Here is a 19,427-nt window from a genome sequence, read left to right on the forward strand (position 1 = left end):
ACCCTCTGATCTTGAGCACTCCCAGGTATGGGAAGTCCCCAACCTCTCTGGACAATATTATGCCACACTCCTTGTTTCTCCAGTTGGAAGGAGGGCGGTAGTTCCATTCATACCTCTCATCTTTTCCTGCCCAAGACATTTTGGAGACTAAAAAAATGCCACCACTTGGTTTTATCAGCTAGAAAGGGTAATTGTCCTGCAACTTCCCTTGTGTTTCACTATCCATGGCAAATCACACCAGCCTTGAGAATTAAACAACAAAAAGCCCTCACTGAAAAAGAACTGAAAAACTCCCACCTGACTACTGTGTGTAGTAATTTTGACCTGCCTGACAGTAAAGGAGACACAAAGCTGTTTTTTACCCCCGGTAAATTAAGTTATTACCAACAGCCTCTTGACTGTGATGATCTGGGCTAGAACATAGATCTTACCTTTCATAATAAAGATGACATAACAAAATTTAGAAAAACCTCTGTGGAGGACAGTAATGCCTTGGATTTATAGCTCTCAGATCTGTACTCACCCAGGGCTCTTCCTGCCATCAGAGAGAGAGTTCAGGGCATACAACAGCTCTTTTTTAATGCTGCTGCCCGAGACACCTAGCCCAATGGACTGGGTATTCTAGGCCATATCTTAACAAGAAATAAATTTTTAGTGTCTACCACCGGCATTTCCTACCTCTGTTCTCCAAATGAAACGAGGATGATACTAAAGCCTGTTAAAAATCCTCAAACACCTCAAATCCACTAAAACACAAATCTCATAAGTCATGATGTGAAGGGCTATCACTGGAAGCACTGGCTTGGGTTTTCTTTTCAGTGCCTAACCATCAATTGGTAACATCACACACGAAATATTTGCAATAGTAAAGATTCCTATTTGGTAGAAAAATGGTGCAAGTGATTGAAAGTGGCTCATAAAATATATGAGAGGGAATCTACAAGGAAGAACATTATGCATAAAAGATATTTAGCTGTATTCCACTGAACTGCAGCTAGGCACACACACAGAGAGTGGCAAATCTCCTGCCCTCCTGCCATCGTGTCACACAGTAGTGCTACTCACATATGTTATAAAATCTCAATGTGCTTCATCTTAAAATGGGGATTAACAGAAGAGTTTGGGTGCAGCAGTGGGCATTAAATATGTGTAATAGCTCCTCTCTGACCATATCTGAGCGTTATCTTGTATCCAACTTTTTCACAGCTCCTATTTAGCTTTGCTCTGCTATTTCAAATATAGGTCACCCATGTGACAGTCTCTTTAAGCATGTGTATTTAGTAATACATGCAGAAAACACATGCAAAGAACTAAAAAAAATACTTAACAGTACATAAGCTCATTAAAATGATAAAGCACTTGTATTTATTCAGCGTGTCAGATGGGTTTAATTGATTGTATAATCATCATCTAATTCTAAATGGATTGGGCAAAGTCCTCCAGCTTCTTTAACAACAAAAGTCAGGGTTCTTGAAAATATTTTTAGTGGGGGAAAGTTGAATTGATTCCTTGTTTTTTCAAAATGGTAAGGAAAATACTTTAAAGGAATATCTAGGACAAATATTTGTATGAGGTTATTCTTCTATCCCCTGTGAGTCTCTGAAACAGCAGAACAAAATGGATTAAATGTGTCTTGTCCAAATCCAATATTAATCAATTTGAATTATAGTTCATTGGGTTATTTTGCTCCTCCAAAGTACTTGACTTTGATTTCATTCTATACACTCGAGGAGGAAAAGCTGAGAGATATGAGGGGACACGGGAGAAGAGGAAACATGGAAGGATTTACTCCATGCTGCATGAGTCCATCTGCACTTCTGCTCTTCATTTTCTGCATGCTCTGCTTGATGCACTGATAAAATCATCCACATTCTCCTGCTTGCAGAAAACACAATATTATCATTTTTGCTATTTCCCTCCAGAATGTCTAAATTCCCGGCTGTACACCAACTGACCAAATTTTGATGAGATCATCAAGTGGATAAGACATCTGTGATTCAGCAGAAAACATCATGGCAATGGTTATGAAAGTTTTCAGTAGGAAAAGGACAACGTGAGGGGCAAGGACAGCCACAGACATACCTGAGGGTACCACACTATACAGAAATACATGAAACATCCTGGGATTAGGATGTTATTGTGATGGGATGAAATATTTGGTTCAGTGCTGCCTATAATTAGTAATTTATGGCCTAGAAGATGTGTCCTGCATGATTTTATGGAACCTAAATAAGGGCGTTTTACTCTCTTTTCTTACAGCCCCGAGTAGACCAAACACCAGGCTATGAAGCAGCAGATGGCTGTGTTTATCATATGTCAGTCAAAAATAAAAAGTGTGTTCTGATTGGTTCAATGAGCCAAAATAATTGTTTAATGCACTGTAGGTTGATTAGCTTGTGCATCTGGTATCAAAGAATATTTTTAAGCAACTTAAAGAAATGAAATGGGTTTTCATTTCACTGAAGCCCCTTAACCTCTCTCAAAATCAATTTAAAAACCCACAACAACAAAAAAACCCTGTCAAGCAGTGTCTTTGCCATTTTTCCTGAAGTCTTGTCAAACTAAAAAGACAGGAATTCTCACAGAGGTGTTCCCAGACAATTTGGTGCTCATAAAGTATTCCTGCCAATGATTACAGGGAAAAACTTCGCATGCTCTGCTCAGTCCAAAAGAAAATCTTGCTTCCATTAAGTTTCAGATAGAAGATAGAAGTCAGTTCCGGAACTATTCTCTGAAATAATTCAACTTAAACTCCATCAGCTTATTCTTATGTGTACAACCAACAAATCCCTTGCATGGGAACTCTGGAAGACTGACCAGTTTCAAACAGGGTTGTCCTCAAGACGCGATTTCATCCAGATGTAGCATAAAAGGAGTCTTTGGCATTGAGCATAAGATTCATGGACTAAAAAGGTCTAGTTTGCTTACTAAGGGAGTTTTCACAGGCTGAAACAACTACCTGGAAAAATATATTGTGAGGGCAGATACCACAGTCAGTACTAATGAATTTAGGAGAGAAATTAGACAACACCAAACAAGATGTAAATAAGAACACAAAGAAGGAAGAGGAAGGATGAGATGAGGATGGGGCAGCTGTAAACCAGCAAGGATACTTACTCAACATATTTATTCCATGACGGAGTCTCTGATTGTGCCATGAACACACAATTAGTTAAAATAGTGCACATAATAAACATACTGAACAATGTAAATAGGAGAATTAAGGAAAATAACACATTTGATACAAGACTTCATAAATTTTTGTAATTTCACACAAGATGTGACAGCTCAATCACAATTTGCAAGCTGCTTCAAGAAGTATAAGATTGTTTTGCAAGTGTATACAGAGACAATTATATAAACATAAAAAAATGAGGGAACCTTCCCTGTTTTATTTTTCTTTTCCTATATATTTTATACATACTTTATAAAGTAAACAAATGTACTGACTCTGCAGCCTTTAGAAAGCACAATACCCCAAATTTACAGCTGTGTTGGTCAGATGACAATGTGCATAGGTGCACAACTTTGTATGAAAAGAAGGATTAGTCTAAATTAAGTTTCCACAGAAAAACCTGTGTCTGCAAATTCCCATTTCATTTTTTATCCTGAAACATTTCTCAGGCAGTAGGGGAAAGTTACAAATCTGGTCTTTTTAATCTCTTTAATGGGCTTGAGGTCTCGCTTTCAGTATAAAGTTTCACCAAAAGCAAGTATAAGTTTCAGAGCACTAATTTTAAGGCTTCGTCTGCAAACCTTCTGGGCAAATAGGCAGCCTTGGTCTGCAGAGCTCTCTGCTCTCTGCTGAGGCACCAGATTCCCTGTTTGGAGGCTAAAACAAACCTCCCAAGTGCATAGTTCATGCACTTTCCTGCTAAACTGAAACCGTAAACGTAAAAAACACCTTAAATCTAATTCCTGAAATTGAAAACATAATTCACTGGATGGCTGTCCTTAAAGCACATGTCGCTTTCTGTAAAAAAATTACAAAATATGACGGGATTCTCCGGCATCAATAACTGGTGCCATGCAACTGGGAAAATCTAACTAAAGAGTTTATGTGTGTACAAAAGATAAGGCAAAGGAAAACAGCCTGCAACCCAGTCAACAGGCAGGGACCCTTCCCAGGGAACATAAGTAACACCAAAATGTAAATTTATTTTGCCTTTTTTTGGAAGAAAAAAAAAGAAAAAAGTTTTGCTTGGTTTGGGTTTTTTCACCTCTTTAATTGATTCCATTTGTGTTATTTTTTGTTTGAGAATTCGATTGAAGACTTCAGTTTCAAGCCTACATCCTGAAATGTTAGCATGAAATTTATCCTTTTGCAGAGCCAAAATCTCTGCTGAATACAGAATGGGACGTTTTCCAGTGGGCCACATAAACAATTGCAAGGTTAAATTGGTAGTAACCAACCTGCAGATTCCCCAGGGCCACCACAGAAAGCAGTAATTGAACTCACGGGGACTGCTCATCCCACAAACATCTTCCACTTCTGGGCCAACACCTCCTACTGAAGCACTGGGAAGGATCTCTGATACTCACATTTGTTCACATCAGCTTCAGATATATTTCTACAAGTTTCTTCATTCTTGTTAACATAATTATTAAGTTTCAGCTAGCCTAGAAAACACTGGATTACTTTTTCAACTACAGTGAAATGCTATGGATGAAGCACAGGAAACCAGACTGATATCTTCAGACGGTGTCAAAAAAAAAATAACATATTTCAATTCCAAGCAAATAAATTCTTTTGTTGGAATTTAGGGTCACTGGTTTGATTTTTATATGCCTGTTTCCTTGTGATATAAACTGAATCAAACAGCTTTCCCAGATGCTCACTTACAGGCAGGTGTCATCACCTCCTTTTTCAAGCACCAAAGAGAACAAACCAAAGAACACAGGTTGGAAAAGTAAGGGTCAGCTCTGAGACAACAAATACACTACAAATTCAATCTGGGTTTCATGACCAAGCTGAAAACTACAAAGAACATAAAAGAATGAAATGTTTCAGCTGGTTATGCACCAAAGTTAGTGGTCTGTGTTAAATAAGAAAGAGAAAACAGAAATCCCCACAGAATGAAAATCAGCATTCCTACCTGAAATAGAATGCAATTGTTTGCATTAGAAAAAAATCTGTGATGATCTACTCAGAAAGGACAAAGCAAAGAAGATAAAACTAAAATAAGCTGTATTAACAGCATTGTCCATTCCCTATCTTAGAACTGCTATTAAATCAAATTTTCCAAAGCCTACAAACTAAATATACTAAGCTACTCATCAGGATCCTTTCTGCAATAAATTAAACCCATTATTTCCAGTTTGGGGTTACAGAATAGCCTTTGCACAAGCTGATTCTAAAAGTTATAAATTTTATCTCCTAGCACAAAGATATCGAGTGAAACGCAACATACTTCTATTCTAGACTTCATTATGATGGATAATTGTTAATTAGCAGACTGAATATTAGAGGCTCTTTAGGTGATCATTGCCAAATTACATATAATATGTGCAAGCAAAGGTTAGTCCCAATGAATAGAATGTATAATTGGTGCTTCACAAGGTCTCATTTTGCCTTATGGAAAGTGTGCAAAATCAGATGGGAGGAAAACTGCAAGCAGAAAATATGAACAAAGATTGGAAATTCTGTAAGAAGATTATTTTTATGACACACCAAAATCCATAATTTTAGCACCAAGGAAGGTAATTTTTGCCAAACCTCCAGCTTGGATCAGTGGTAAATTGAGAAAAACTAGCTATAAAACCTAGAAAAACTAGAAATTACAATTCCTACAGATTTTATACAGGCTAGCAAACTGCTTGGAGAAACTAAGGACAACACAGAATGGTGCTTGGTTTGCAGGCAAGAAGAATTAAGAGGAATCTTTTAAACAAAAGTCATCAAGGAAACATTACCAATTATTTAATCTCATTAATAGGTGGAGATAGTTAATAAAGATGTTAATAACAGCTAATAATGATGCAGAAGACAAAAAAGTGTTCATCCTATTGGGGATACAATCCTGCACTCCCCATGTTCTCTGGGGCAGGAATGGAGCAGGGCCACCTTCTGGGAAGCCATGTGGGCCCTGCACCCTTCATGAGGCCTCACAGACCCTGAATAAGAAGAGAAATACCTAGAAGAGCTTTAAAGATACAATTTTAGTCGTAACAAACATTACTAGGAGGCTGTGGAAGATTTTTCCCCATGGAAAGGTGTATTTTTGAAAGACTAAACTTCTCAGGCTTGGCCGGATGAGCAGTGAACACATTGCATCTATCCTGCCGGATATCTCAGAGGAAGAGCTCCACAAAAAGCTACTTAACCAATAAATATGACCCCCACAGCTTCTTTATAGGACAATTTTACTCTGTCCTCTCTATTTTATTCCACTGTTGGCCTTCATGGTGCGCTCAATGGCTGGAAATTGAAATATGGCATCCACTAAAGAAGCTGCTTCAGATATTTACGTGACAGGGCACCATTTGCTAATGCTCCTTTTAGGCTTTTGCCCTGGGGAAAATAAAGATTGCTTGATTACAGTCACGCAAGACGATAGATTTGGTTCCCAGGTCCATGTCTGTGATATTATCTGCTTGAGTACTTGCGGGTTCAGGCTCCTTTCTGCCTGGAATATTGACTGCCTGCTCAGCCACTTGGCCTTTGTGTTTCAGGTTGATACAAAAGGTCTTTATTGACAGAAAACAAATCACTGCTTAATGCAGGATCTTCGCTGTCTCACTGGGACTGGAGTTGTTGTCTCCTGACAGTGCCTGTCAAAGACTGAGCTGTTGGATCTCTAAACATTATCAACACAAGGTGATAATTTCCTTCTTTTTGGAGCTAAACTTATGTTTGCATTGAGACCTGCCACTCCCAAAATTTTACACTCCTCATCTGACCATATTTCTTTCCAGACAGACATTGCAAATGCTATCCTCTGTTGTCTTTATCCTTGGAAGTGATAAGGATTTCTTGCTTATTTACCTTGTGTTTGACTGCTACCAAGGGCAGGTAGCTCCTGTGCTACACATTCCTGTGACCCCTTGGCTTCACCAGCCAATGTAGAAAAAAGTGAGAAGACAGAACAAATCTCCAAAGCTGGAGGCAATATTCTCAATTTCTTTCTAAGAAGCTCAGTTTTCAGATTCTTCCCTTGGCCACACCTGGGCAAATGCATTGACCTTGATTAACTTCATCAAGGCTGTGCTGAGGTAACTGTGCCTAAAAAACTTGGTTGGGCTCTATGTATGCAGCTGCTGCATTGTGTGTACACATAATCTGATCCACCAGCTAATCTTTCTGCAGAATTCTACAGTGAATTCTTAGTAACCATAATAATATCTTGGCTGACAACACATATTCATTTTTGCATAGAATTATTGCAATCGGAATCTTCACCTGTTTTTCCTTTTGATAGAATATCTATAGTATCACCTCTCACTCTATGGAGTGGGAATTTGATTTATTTTCCTATTTGTTTTCACTGAAATTTGATAATTAACCGATGTTTCTAAGATGCTACCTACTCAGTATTTGTTAATTCTCTGCGGTGGACATGAGCATTGCAGATGAGGGATTTCCATCACTAAAACATCACTGAATGATAAGAGCAGGATGTGAAGTCTTTGAATTATCACTGCCTGGTATCCCATGTGCACCCTAGAGAAAGCAGCCAAGTCATGAAAAAAGGTGCGTTTTTAGTAATGTTCACACAAAGCTGAACATTTGGGTCAGTTTGGCCTTCCAGAGAGACATATGACTAGGTCAGAATATAATGTTTCTGGGCCTGTGTGAAAAAAAAACAAGCCCAAACCAACCACTGCAGTGTGTCTTGCTTGACTTCAGAACAAGAGCTACAGGAAATCAGGCATTGCCCTTCCATTGGCAGGTCCAGCAGGACAGCCTGTGCCTTTTTCCTTTGTTGAATAACATATCCAAATACACAAACTAGAAAAGAATCTACAAAACAATTTTTGAAATATTGCTTCAGGAGAAAAAAACATTCAGATCTGAAGCATTTAAAAATTAAATTGTGTCTGCAGACTGTGTCCCTGAGTTTTAGCTCTGGGAAGGATTGCTGAAGTGCTTGGTAGCAGTGCTCTCCATCAGTGCGGATTTCCCCTGGTTCCCTTCCTTTCTGAGGTACTACACCCACTTTCCCTTCAGTAAAAATGATCAGTCCCTTCCCATCTTTTAATCCTGAGTAAACTCACCAGACTCTCCAGTGCAGTTCACATTATCTGATGCCAGCAGTGTGATACAGTCATTTTTATAGCTCACATAACAATATAAAATGAAACAAACCGAAAATCCAAGTGCATTTCTGCTTGTGCAGGCAAATTCAGCCAAAAGATTTAAAACAGCTTAATGAAATAAAATGGTTTCTGACTTCCATCCATCTGTGTTTAAAACCCATATAAAATACATGAGGAGGAAAATCAACAGAAAGGATATGAATGTACCAAAATTTTAATTGCTGCTCTTCTGATTGGATGGAAAGGACTAAGTATATACAAGGCAGGAGTGGCACTAAATCGAAAGATTGTCTTCCCTTTGTTCAGTACTATAAATGTCTGGAAAACAAAATAGAAAATGAGAACATTCAGTATTTGCATTTATGCTCAGCTTTTCCAGCCCACATCCCACTGGGAAATTCCTGCCAGCATCCCATACTTTTGCCCCCCTCCCAAGACCCACAAAATCCTTCTTAATTGGTGAAAAGTTTTGTCCAAGGATTTCCCTTACAGAACTGACTGTCCTGTTGTAATATCCCAAGTATTTTTTCTTTCTTCAACCCTTATTGGGTCCTGTGCTATCACCTCTGCCATGGGGCTGAGAGCAGAATCACCTTTAATAATAAAAATTACCTGGAGACTAAAATGTAGTGGAAGGAATTGTATGATGCTCTTCTTCCCAGGTGCTGCAGATCTCACCATGTTGTTGATCCAACTTCTCTACTTTGAACACTTTACTGCTCTCAATTTTGTCTCACCAAGTAAGAAGTTGTAGGAGACACAGCTCCACACTAGGATCTGAGCTTGGCACTGAAACACTCTCATTGTGCTCAGATTAATATGGCCAGAGAGAAACAATTCTCTGAGCTATCTTAAATCCAAAACAAAAGTGAATTGGATACTAACCCAATTTGCAGAGCTCTGAAGATGTCCCACCATGCATAGAGGAAATAATATTCACTTAGAGACAGAATTGAGACACCCAATATATAAAATCTAAGCAATTCAGGCACCTTGAGTCTAAAAACTTCATGGCACTAAAATTGCAAATCTATATCCTGTTTATTCCTGGGGATAGCAGGCAAATTAAAAGGTAAATTAATTCTGGCCCTTCCAGGTAAGTAATCTTATTTGTCTTTATCCATTTAACTTTTATTCTGTAGCTCTATCACCTACCTCTACACTGTTTTAATAGAAGTACCAATATGGTTACATTAATTCATTGTTTTACAGGAAATAGCATAGCCCAAAATCAGGAACAGCAGTACCTGAAAAAACTGGAATCTGCATAAAAATACACACAGCTTCCAAGCTTTATTTTGTCCTCTGTTTTGTGAAATGCTTGGAAAGGGGAATGAACTGTAGTAAGCAACCAGCCCAGCTCTGCTGTCAACAGCCTTTTGACAGAAGCTGTTTGCACTGCTGTGGCTTTGGTCCAGCCCGCACGTGATCCCTCATCAGGTGATGCTCGCTTTGGGACAAAGTTCACCATTCTGCAAAGTGCCAGCACTGCACATGCTGCTCACGCCTCCCTTCAGCTCTATTTTGGTCATCTTAAATGGAGTTTTGCTCTTTCTCAGTGGGAACAGAACCTCTGCTGTCCAGGAACAGCCGTGAAGGTGCCTCCTGCTCTTGTGCAGAGTGCTCGCACAAGGCTCAAGTCACCCAGAAGCCCTTAACATTAAGGGGCTTAAGTGATAAACAACAGACCTGTGAAGAGTCACAGCTCATGCAGAAGGCAAGATAGGGCAGATAAAAACCTCTGGCTTAAATTAACTCAGCCACTGCTCTGCTCATTTCAGATATTGTATATTCATACTCAGGGTTATCTGAAAGCAAGTTTAAACTATGTTTTTTATCCCTCTTTTCCCTACTGCTTAGATGTTTTCTGGGAGTCCTGCTCATGCCAACATTCTGATCCTTAATCTGGGAAAGAAATATTTTTACTGGCTGTAGAAAGATAACAAACAGAGCACTCAAAACAGCAGCCATGCTTCAGCAAAGGCAGAGGAGCAGGATAGAGGGTTGGTGCTCACCTTACGATCATTATAGAAAGGGTCGATGTCCTCCAAAGGCTCCCCAATGAGCTCTGGAGAAACAGTCCCATAGATATCAGGCAGCTTCTTGCAAGCTTGCAAGTCAAACTGAGGCTGAGGTTTCTCTTCCTCGCCCAGCTGCTCTCTGTATTCCTGCTTGGCATTCCTTGCGAGCTTCTCTGCAATTCGCTTCTCGATGGCAGCCAAGGACTCGGGCGTGAACCGGTGGAAGCTGTTAGTACCCGGTGGTAACAAGAAGTCAGCCATCTTTTCATCCTGCTCTGTCTTTACTGGTCTTTACTCCTAGTAGTGGAAACAGCTGAAATAAAGAAAGTTTTCAGAAGTTAGCGGCACGAGAAAATCAGGAGGAACTGAGCTGTCAGAATTAAAAAAAAACAAACAAACCTCAACCCCCAAGTAACTTGTTTTATATATAATCAGGAAAGCCTTCGTCTGTTTCTGTGTGGTTAATAGAACATCAAGGAAAACAAAAATGACTGAAATTGTAATTTCAATAAGGAATCACACATGACCAAATCTAAACAGACTTTATAGATAGACTGCGAAATATTCTTCAGTTCTTCAGTCATTTGGGATCCTGAATCCAAACTAAGAAGTAACATAGATTCACACAAGCTTAAGTTTCATTGAAAGCCACAGAGATGTAGATTCCTAACTCATTTTTGGAAATGCAGCTCTGGGAGTGGATGAACAATGTTCCTAAGATGACTGCAAGGCAGATTTAAACCAGCTAATGTCTTGGCCACATGATGCAAAATCTAAAAATGCCCCAGCTGTTCTATTCCAAATTTAAAGAGTGAAGGGTGAAGTTTAGATTTTTAGATCCCATAAAAATTCTTCATAATCTCTGTCTTAGGCTTCCGTAACATAATTTTGATTTTCCTTAGGGATAGGAAATACCATCTTCAAGATATCTCTCAGGACTTTTGAGAATTTTTTCTTCCACACCCTGAAATCTGAAGAATGATGGAAGCCCAAATGTGCCTGGAAAAGCTCTGGAACCTTCATGAGAGCACACCAAGCTTCTAAGATGCTGAATAGCCACCGCTGCCAGTTTGTCATGTCTGAAAACCAGGCTCCTTTCATCCAAGACCAATTTGAACATCCAGGAGTTGGACTTGATGATCCTTGTGCTTTCCAGCTCAGGATATTCTTTTATTCTATGATTCTAACCCAAACCTGTGAAGTTTGATTGTCTTGTCCTGATGGTACTTCAGTGTTAGTTAACACTTCCAGTCTCTGCCTGAATGAAAACAAGTAAGAATTGCCACATCTCTTCAACTTACATTAATAAAACCAAGCGTGAAAAGCACAGCCGAACAAAAAGTCCTCTTGTATCTGCACTAAACAACATGGATAGCTGTGAAAATTAATGTAAAACTACTGCCTGAAAAAGGATGAAGCTTATTCCTGTTCTAGTAGCCTGCACAAATCCATCCAAGTTCACTGTAGCCGTATTTTGCAATTTAAAGTGACTTTAGAGGCACATTTTTCCAGCAAGAGAAGCCCTCACTCCGCAACAATTAAAACTCATTTCACAGAAGAAACACAGACCTTGTATTTTTGCCACCACCAGGTCATTCATACACAATCAGAACACACTCTGGTGACAAACAAAATAGTAGAATTTGAGGTGGGCTACCCTCTTTCATTCAGCAACGTGTGCAGGATCCCATTCTTTGTTCAGCCACAACCATTGTTTTCTGCTTTCAGATGGTATTTGTCTATTTACAGTGGATAGTTCCAGATAGTTTGCGTCTATTAGTCTCTGTGATGACAGCATTTTTGTTAGCAAACAAGACTCTAACTGGACTCTGCATGACAAATAGCATATTTATTGACTCAATTTCTCTGAGTAAAGGACGCTTTCAAATAACTACTGTCTCTCCTATTCTGACTTCATTTTAAAATGAATTCATTAAATTGTCATTGATCACAGTCTATCACACAGGAATGATTTACTGAAGCTTGTACATTATGCCCTGAATTACTGCTGGTTTGAACAAGCAGGGCTAAGATGAGTTATCCTTCCTGGAGTTTGGGATATTCTGACACTCTTCTTTTGTTAGATTTATTCTCCTTTTCCCTTTCCCCTCTCCTCTCCATGTCATCTGCTTTAGCCCCTTCCTCCTGAAAAACAGGAAATTAGAAGCTTTCCCACAAATCGAGTTTCTCATGCCCAACACTTTGTGACTCAGCACCAGTGCGAGCAAATAGAATTTCCCTTTCTATAAATGACATCAATATGGGTGGCCAGAGAATTCTCTGAGATTTTTTTGTCCTTTCCATTTTTGTTTCTCCAGAATGAGACCTGTCTCAGTGCTCAAGGGGACAGCAAAAGCCAGTGGCTGATCAGGAAGGGCACAGACAAGGTCTCTAAACTGGAGATGGGAACATTTTGGGCTCTAAGCTGAGGTCCAGATGATCATGAGCTCTGTGAAGACAGTGAATGGGGAAGGACTTTTTGCTTTTTCTGATAATATGAGAATGGAGAAACTTGGAACGAAATCACAGAGCAGTAGCAAAAGGTCCATAAATGATTTTAAACACAAGTTGCTGCCTCTGACTCAGGAACCTGGATGAAACAAGAAAGGCTACTTATACTTTAACACTCTTCCCATTCCAAAAACACCCATCCTCTGCTGCTGTGTGCTTTGTACAGTCTCAGACTTCCTTAAAGACTTCCAAGAGAAGCCATTCTGGCAACAGCACTACTCAATTTTTTTTAAAAAGAGAAACAACAGAAGGGTAGGGGATGGTGAGGGAGATAAAATAGCCCAAAAACCTAATAAGCATCAGAAGTTTTAATTATTTTTTCTAAAGGGAATTATTTTTGCTAAAAGCTCTCTCTCATTAGAAAATGGAATCAAATTCAAACTGCTCAAAACCAGATTTTTTCAATTTTATCTACAAATTCCAGAAAGGTAGCTGCCTAGAAAGAACTGGAAAATCTCACACAAACTTCATTAGGGCTTTTGCTAGTCATCTATTTAATTTCTTTTTTTTATAAAAGTACGTTTCAGCACCCTTACAATTGAAATTTTGTGACATGTTTTGTCTTCATATTGTATAAAAGCTAAAGTTCCACATTTTATAAATATGTATTAAACACAATTCTTTCTCAATTTCTTATGCTTTCAGGAAATGGACAAGATAATTTCATGGGTCCCTCCTATATCTAATTTCTTTTAATCTGTGAATTGCAAACATTTCTACAAATAACCAGGGTTAGCCCAGATGTTTCTTAAAAGGGTAAGAAAGCACCACAAGTTAAAAAGGGAAATCATCAATGACTGAATCAAAAAACTGGAATGCCATTTCTTAAGAGATAATAGCTATTGTGACTCACGTGTTTACAATATGAGCCTGGATTTTTCCATTCCTCACAGGCATATTTTTGAAGTACAAGGCTTGAAACACATTGTTTCTGTGATATCACCATGCACAGAATGAAAATTTCCCTCTTGCTTTGTCAGTTAGCATTGGTTGTTGCTGATAAAACATACTGGTTATGTAAACAAAACGTGCATATGAAAATAAAACCCCAAGATGAATTCTTTCTTTGGTGTGGCAAAAAGTGAGAGCAAAACAAACAAATTGGGTATTGCTAGCACCTGTATTTATTCAGAAAGATAAATGCTGTTTTCCATTGCAGTTTTAACCTTACTGTCACGGGCTTCAGCCACTCCAAAATACTTTTCAGGTTCTCAGAACATCACCTGCATGCCCTGCAAGTCCCTGTTGTATCAAGGACCCATGAGCTTATATTTCAGACACTTGGTAATGAATAATGGTAATGAATGGTAATTCATTCCTTCCAATGAATTCCAATGAATGGTAATGGTTCCTTCAATGGTAATGAAGGAACCAAACTGGGAGATCAAGGTTGTGAAAGTGTCTTTTTCAGGCTAAAGGCATCAGACATGCTCATCTTGAGTAGGACTGTCCCATCTGCTGATTTCCATGATGCCACCCAGGAGGCTACTGCAGACCAAAGGCTGAGGAGAGGGATGAGAACTGTAGCCCTGCTAGTCCAAACTCTTACAAAATACCAATCCTAGAGCCCTAAATTATCCTTTTGTTTAAGAAATATTTGTGATTAAATAAAGATTTTGTGTTCCTGCTGTGGTAACAAGAACAGTCATGTGGATGGGTTTCTTTTCAATGTTTGAGACTACGTGGAGCACAGTCATCTTTCTCCCCCACACACTCCTTTTCCATATAATCTCTTTGGCATTTTCCTTTGATCTGCAGAGCACAGCAAAACATGAGAATAATAGGCTAGGGAAATGAAGAACAGAGCAATGACACATCTAATTTAACGTCACTGGTCCAGATTAATACATTCATATGCGTGAATTTACACATAAACAAAAACACCTAATCAGATTTAAAAAGACTACAAGTTGATATGGGATCACATGGAAGTTTTATTCCAGCCATGAAGTAATGGCTTCATGGGGAGCTGTTTTTAATTCAGATCAAATAAAGAGTTTTTGTAAAAAGATCAAGAAGCTAAAGGAGTCTAGGTGACTGAGACATACTGCCAATGAACAAACAACCTTTTGAGACTTAATCCACTTATATTTATACCACAGTTCACATTCCACAGTGAGGAGGTGTCATGGGAAATTCTCTTTTAGCTGAAAAATTTCAGTTGCTGTTAGCACACACTTTGAGGGCCTGTGTGTTCACATCAAGACAGTCCTCAAAATTTTACACAGCACACTCATTACTTCTGCTTAAGCTGATATTTGCTTTGTTTCTTTTTTCTCCAACAGGCATAATTTTTTCAAGTCCACAAACAACTGTTGTTTTTGTAGCACACGTTCTTAACATGTATAATCAGCTACATCTCCAGCTGCCATCAATCAGCACAGCCCTGCCCAGGGAAGTCACACCTGGGGAATTGATCTCTTAGGACCTGGAATATTTGGCTAGAAATGTTTCCTTTAAAAAGAGCACCTTCACATCAGGGCATGAAGACCAGATAGTGTGTAATTGAGATATTAAATGAATGGCCTAGAAGATAACTAAGCTTGCAGGGAGCAGGAAAACCCTGAGCTTTTTGCACCCTGTGAAGGCAATCTGCAAATGCTTGTTCATCCAGAAACATCTTGTTGGGTGAGGTCCAAGGTGAAGGTGCAAAAAGGGCTGCTGGAGAATCCAGTGCCTGGTGGGAACCAGGCAAGCTCCTGTGGCTGGTCTGCAGGGGAAAATTTTTGTATTCCATAAAAATCTGAGGGAGATGGCTGAAATGTTTAGCTCTTGGAGTTCTCCTAGGCAAAGCATGGTGTTGAAACCTGTCCAAGCTGACACAGGAGGAGATGTGAGCCAGAGTTCCTCTCGCTGCCCACGTCACAAGACAAACCTGCAGGTTGGTATGACATTGCATAACACATTTCTCAAAACAAGCCCTCCTGTTCACCACAGAGGCTGACCAGGGGCAGAAATAAATATGTAAGAGAACTCGTTGCATTCAAATTGTCGGGAAAAACCAAACCAGAACTGCACAAAACATCCAAAACAAAACTTCAGAGTCACAGACTCACAGGCCTTTGGTCACAACCAGCTCTGCCTACACAGTGTCTTTTAAATCCAGTTTAATGGGTTTTGCTAGCTCCTCACTCATCAGAATCATGGCATTCTGACATTGCCAATGACTTATTGAAAAAATAAAGTCTTCAGAAAGCCAACATGTGCTAAAAGGAAATGAATTCAGAATATTTCATCCCGATATTGAAAGGATATTTGGGGATGACAAATGTTATGCCAAGAATTAAATGCTGGCACTAAGTCTTCTCATGATAAAATTATATTTTTAGTGAGCTAAAAATACTCTTCTTTCTTTGCAGGTGTTTTTATTTCAAATTACTCTGCAACCAAATCACATAAATAAGCAAGAGGGAAATAGCACACATAATAGTTACCAATGCAGATCTCTATATTTTGCTGAGAATTATAATTCTTTGCACTCAACAGGTTTTTGTGTCTATTTTAACTAGAAATTGGCCTCTGAATTATTTTACTGTAAACTACACAGCCTTCAGATCCAGGGAAGTATTTCTCCTTTGCTACTCTGAACCAACAGAGCTTGGAAAGAGTTACCAAGAAAGAGGGATGTTTTATGTTCAGCATGCACTCACTAGCTTTTGAACAAGAAATAGGAAATCTACAGGAAAACTCCATGTTATGCAAAACATAATACACAGTGCTCACACCACTAGGTGCTTTGAATGCTCACATGAATAAAATATATCAAATCTGGTCCATTTTATTCACAGAGTGTTTTGTAAAGACATAAAGATGGATAAAGGAAGCTGTAAAACAGCTATTAAAATATATTCTGGTGCCATTATGGGATGGTTACGCCACAGAAAGAGGGCAGCTTTAGGCTAGACAGCAAAATCTTGGCTGCATGCACCTAGGGAAGAAGGAGAGTCTGGAAACTTGTCTGATGTATTACTACAGTCATAGGTAAGGCTTTCCTGATTCCCTCCCATCTAAGTTATGGAGACACATTTCATCAGCAGAAAACAAACAGACTCATAAAAGCCAATCAGAACTGACATGTTTACATTAAGAGAGATGGATGAAACTCTGTAAGCAAAGCCAGGGCCTCTTTCACAATGGTAGCACTGAATTAAGAGAAAAACATGACATAACAACCAAACTTCATTTTTAATAGTGAAAAGAGCGATTAAGGTTTTCCTTCTTTCAAGTGGCAGCAACAAAAAGAGACTGAGGTAAAGGGTCAAGAAAAAAATTGGATGTGAAAGGCTGGAGGAGACAGACCCAAACCATACAAAGTTAAGCTGTGGGAGGTGGCAGATGCCCCTTCTGCATCTGGCTGACAGGAGGTGAAACAGCAGCTCCTGCCAGTCTGCAACAGCACTTTGCTCCACAATCCTTCCTTCTAAACTCCACCCTATCCATACACCTCCAACATACTCAGCTTCCCATCCTTCTCCACCTCTATCCTTTTCCTATGCCTTAGCCAAGAAAATTCTCTCATCCTCCCACCTACTTTACTCCAGGCAAACATAACCTTTCCACAGACCTGTCCTTGCCCACAGGAGTAACTCTCAAGTGACATTCACACCACTTCTGTGAGATTTTGTGGGCTTTGTCACTACTACTTTATTCTCCTCTTTGTTCCAAGCAAAGCATCTCTGTCTATGATGGTGGCTGACTCTGGACAAGGATGCAGGGTCTCTGTCTGTAGTTTTTGGATAATGTTTGGTGTTAATGGAGCCCCAGATACTGGCAAGCATTTCAACTGCTTTGGCAACAAAATACAAAAAGGAAAAAAAAAAAAAAGGCACAGATTTAAAAGTGCACTGGCAAAATTATCTTTCCTGGTAATGGCAATAGAGAGTCAGGAAGGATAACAGGGAATCTATCAGGAAGTTGATGCTTGCTGGAATATATTGAAGATTTGATTCATTATTCAGTGCCCTGTAAATTTGACAGTACTATCTGGATAAAGCTGGTGGCTCTTTTATTTAGATGGAAGAGATTTCACCCCCCTTGCCCCTCCCGAGGGACAGGAGATTATTGCTGTCCAGAGAGGATGGATATTCTGCCTGTTTGCGATTGAAAACCGCCTGGGTTTGTTTGCCAAGTTTAGGAATCAGAGTTAAGAGCTTACATGGGTTCTGGGGGTGCAATCCTCAGCTCGTGTCAGTCAAGGAGAATATTTTGTGTGGCTGCAGTAGTCAGTGGGTCAGACCCCTGGCGTCAGAGAGACTGAATTATTTGATTTCTGCCACTCCTTTCAAAGAAGTTTACTTCAGCCACTCGGCGTAGTTCCATGGAAAAGATGCAATGGATGCTGGTGCTGACTGACAGTGATTTGATTTGAATTACATAATGCTCTAAACCATTATGTAAATGAGTCTGACAGAAACATGGAGGCAGAGCAACCAGGGATTTTTCATTGTTTTTTTAAAAAAAATCTAGTAGCCTTTTAACGTTATCACCAAGATTGTCACCTTCCAGCTACTACATTTTGCTGGTAAGTTAGCTGCATTAAACTATTTCTCCTGACACTAACTAAAACCCAAAGTGCATCTGAACAAATGATGAGGAGCATTTAAAGAGTGGTGAATGGTTTTAGAGGTATATGAGTGAGTCACATTACCAGGAGTGGATTTGGCTATGTCCCACTGATGTCAATGAGTCTCACTCTTCTGAGAACCCCGTGGCAATCCCAAGCATCCCTCCCATTCTCCCCTGTATCATTTCCTCGTCTTTTTACATGGGAGGATTTTTCAGAGCAAATAACCCATTGCACAGACAATTCCATTCCAAAAGTCATGACATTTTCTGTTAATTAGCAATAATATAATCATCCAAACAAAACTGCTGGGGACATTGCATTTACTAACAGGCTACATCCAAACATGCATTTATGTGTCACCAGTGCATGCTCGAGTTGGTAATTCTCAATTGGGCCTGAGGCACAATGCACTGGAAGGATACAATAGAGGCCCAGTATTGCAAACCCTGCTGTGGCTCCTTGTTTAATTTAGCTTATGGGACCAAACAGTCAATGAGCAAACCAGAAAATAATACATCAAGTGGTCTGTGAAAGGGAAATATCTGATGATGGTATCAATGCACAAGGTTTTCTAAATGGAAAATGCACTAGCTCCATATTTTGGGAACTTGCTTGCACTTCCTGTAAGAAAAAAAAACTAAAACCACCCAAACAACACTATACCTAAAAATAACTTCTTCATTACTTGGTTGGCCCGGAAAGTCAGCCATGTCCTGGGTTGCATCACGAGAAGAGTGACCAGAAAGTGGAATAAGGTGCTCAGCTCTGGTGAGACCCCACCTGGAGTGCTGCATCCACATCAGGGACCCCCAACACAGGAAAAACTTGGATCTGTTGGAGCAGGTCAAAAGGAGGGCCACAAAGATGGTCAGAGAACTGAAGCACATCTCTGATGAAGACAGGTGGAAAGAGCTGGCTAAGGGAAGAGAAGGCTCCAGGGAGAAATGACAAAACTTCCCAGCGTCTAAAGTGGCTCCAAGAGAGATGGAGAGCGGCTTTAGACAAACACATGTAGAGGTAGAACAAGGGGGATTGGATTTAAACTGAAAATGAGTAGGTTTAGATTTGATATT

The 19,427-nt window shown here is 39.5% G+C and overlaps 1 protein-coding gene across 1 annotated transcript in view; it reads right to left on the reverse strand.

The window, feature by feature from the left end:
* The window catches only part of LOC102107374 (sodium channel protein type 5 subunit alpha), a 215,099-nt gene that overhangs the window by 162,819 nt on the left and 32,853 nt on the right, over positions 1-19,427 (reverse strand). The window contains exons 2-4 of the mRNA XM_088057681.1: positions 10,272-10,590; positions 8,454-8,574; positions 3,118-3,205 (exon numbers count right to left, since the gene is read on the reverse strand). Of these exons, the coding sequence (XP_087913807.1) occupies positions 3,118-3,205; positions 8,454-8,574; positions 10,272-10,538 (476 nt within the window). The 5' untranslated portion in view covers positions 10,539-10,590. The remainder of the gene's footprint in view (positions 1-3,117; positions 3,206-8,453; positions 8,575-10,271; positions 10,591-19,427) is intronic.

Source organism: Pseudopodoces humilis, chromosome 1 (assembly GCF_049639895.1).
Source record: "Pseudopodoces humilis isolate 2021_Gansu_Grassland_sample_001 chromosome 1, ASM4963989v1, whole genome shotgun sequence".
Classification (NCBI taxonomy): domain Eukaryota; kingdom Metazoa; phylum Chordata; class Aves; order Passeriformes; family Paridae; genus Pseudopodoces; species Pseudopodoces humilis.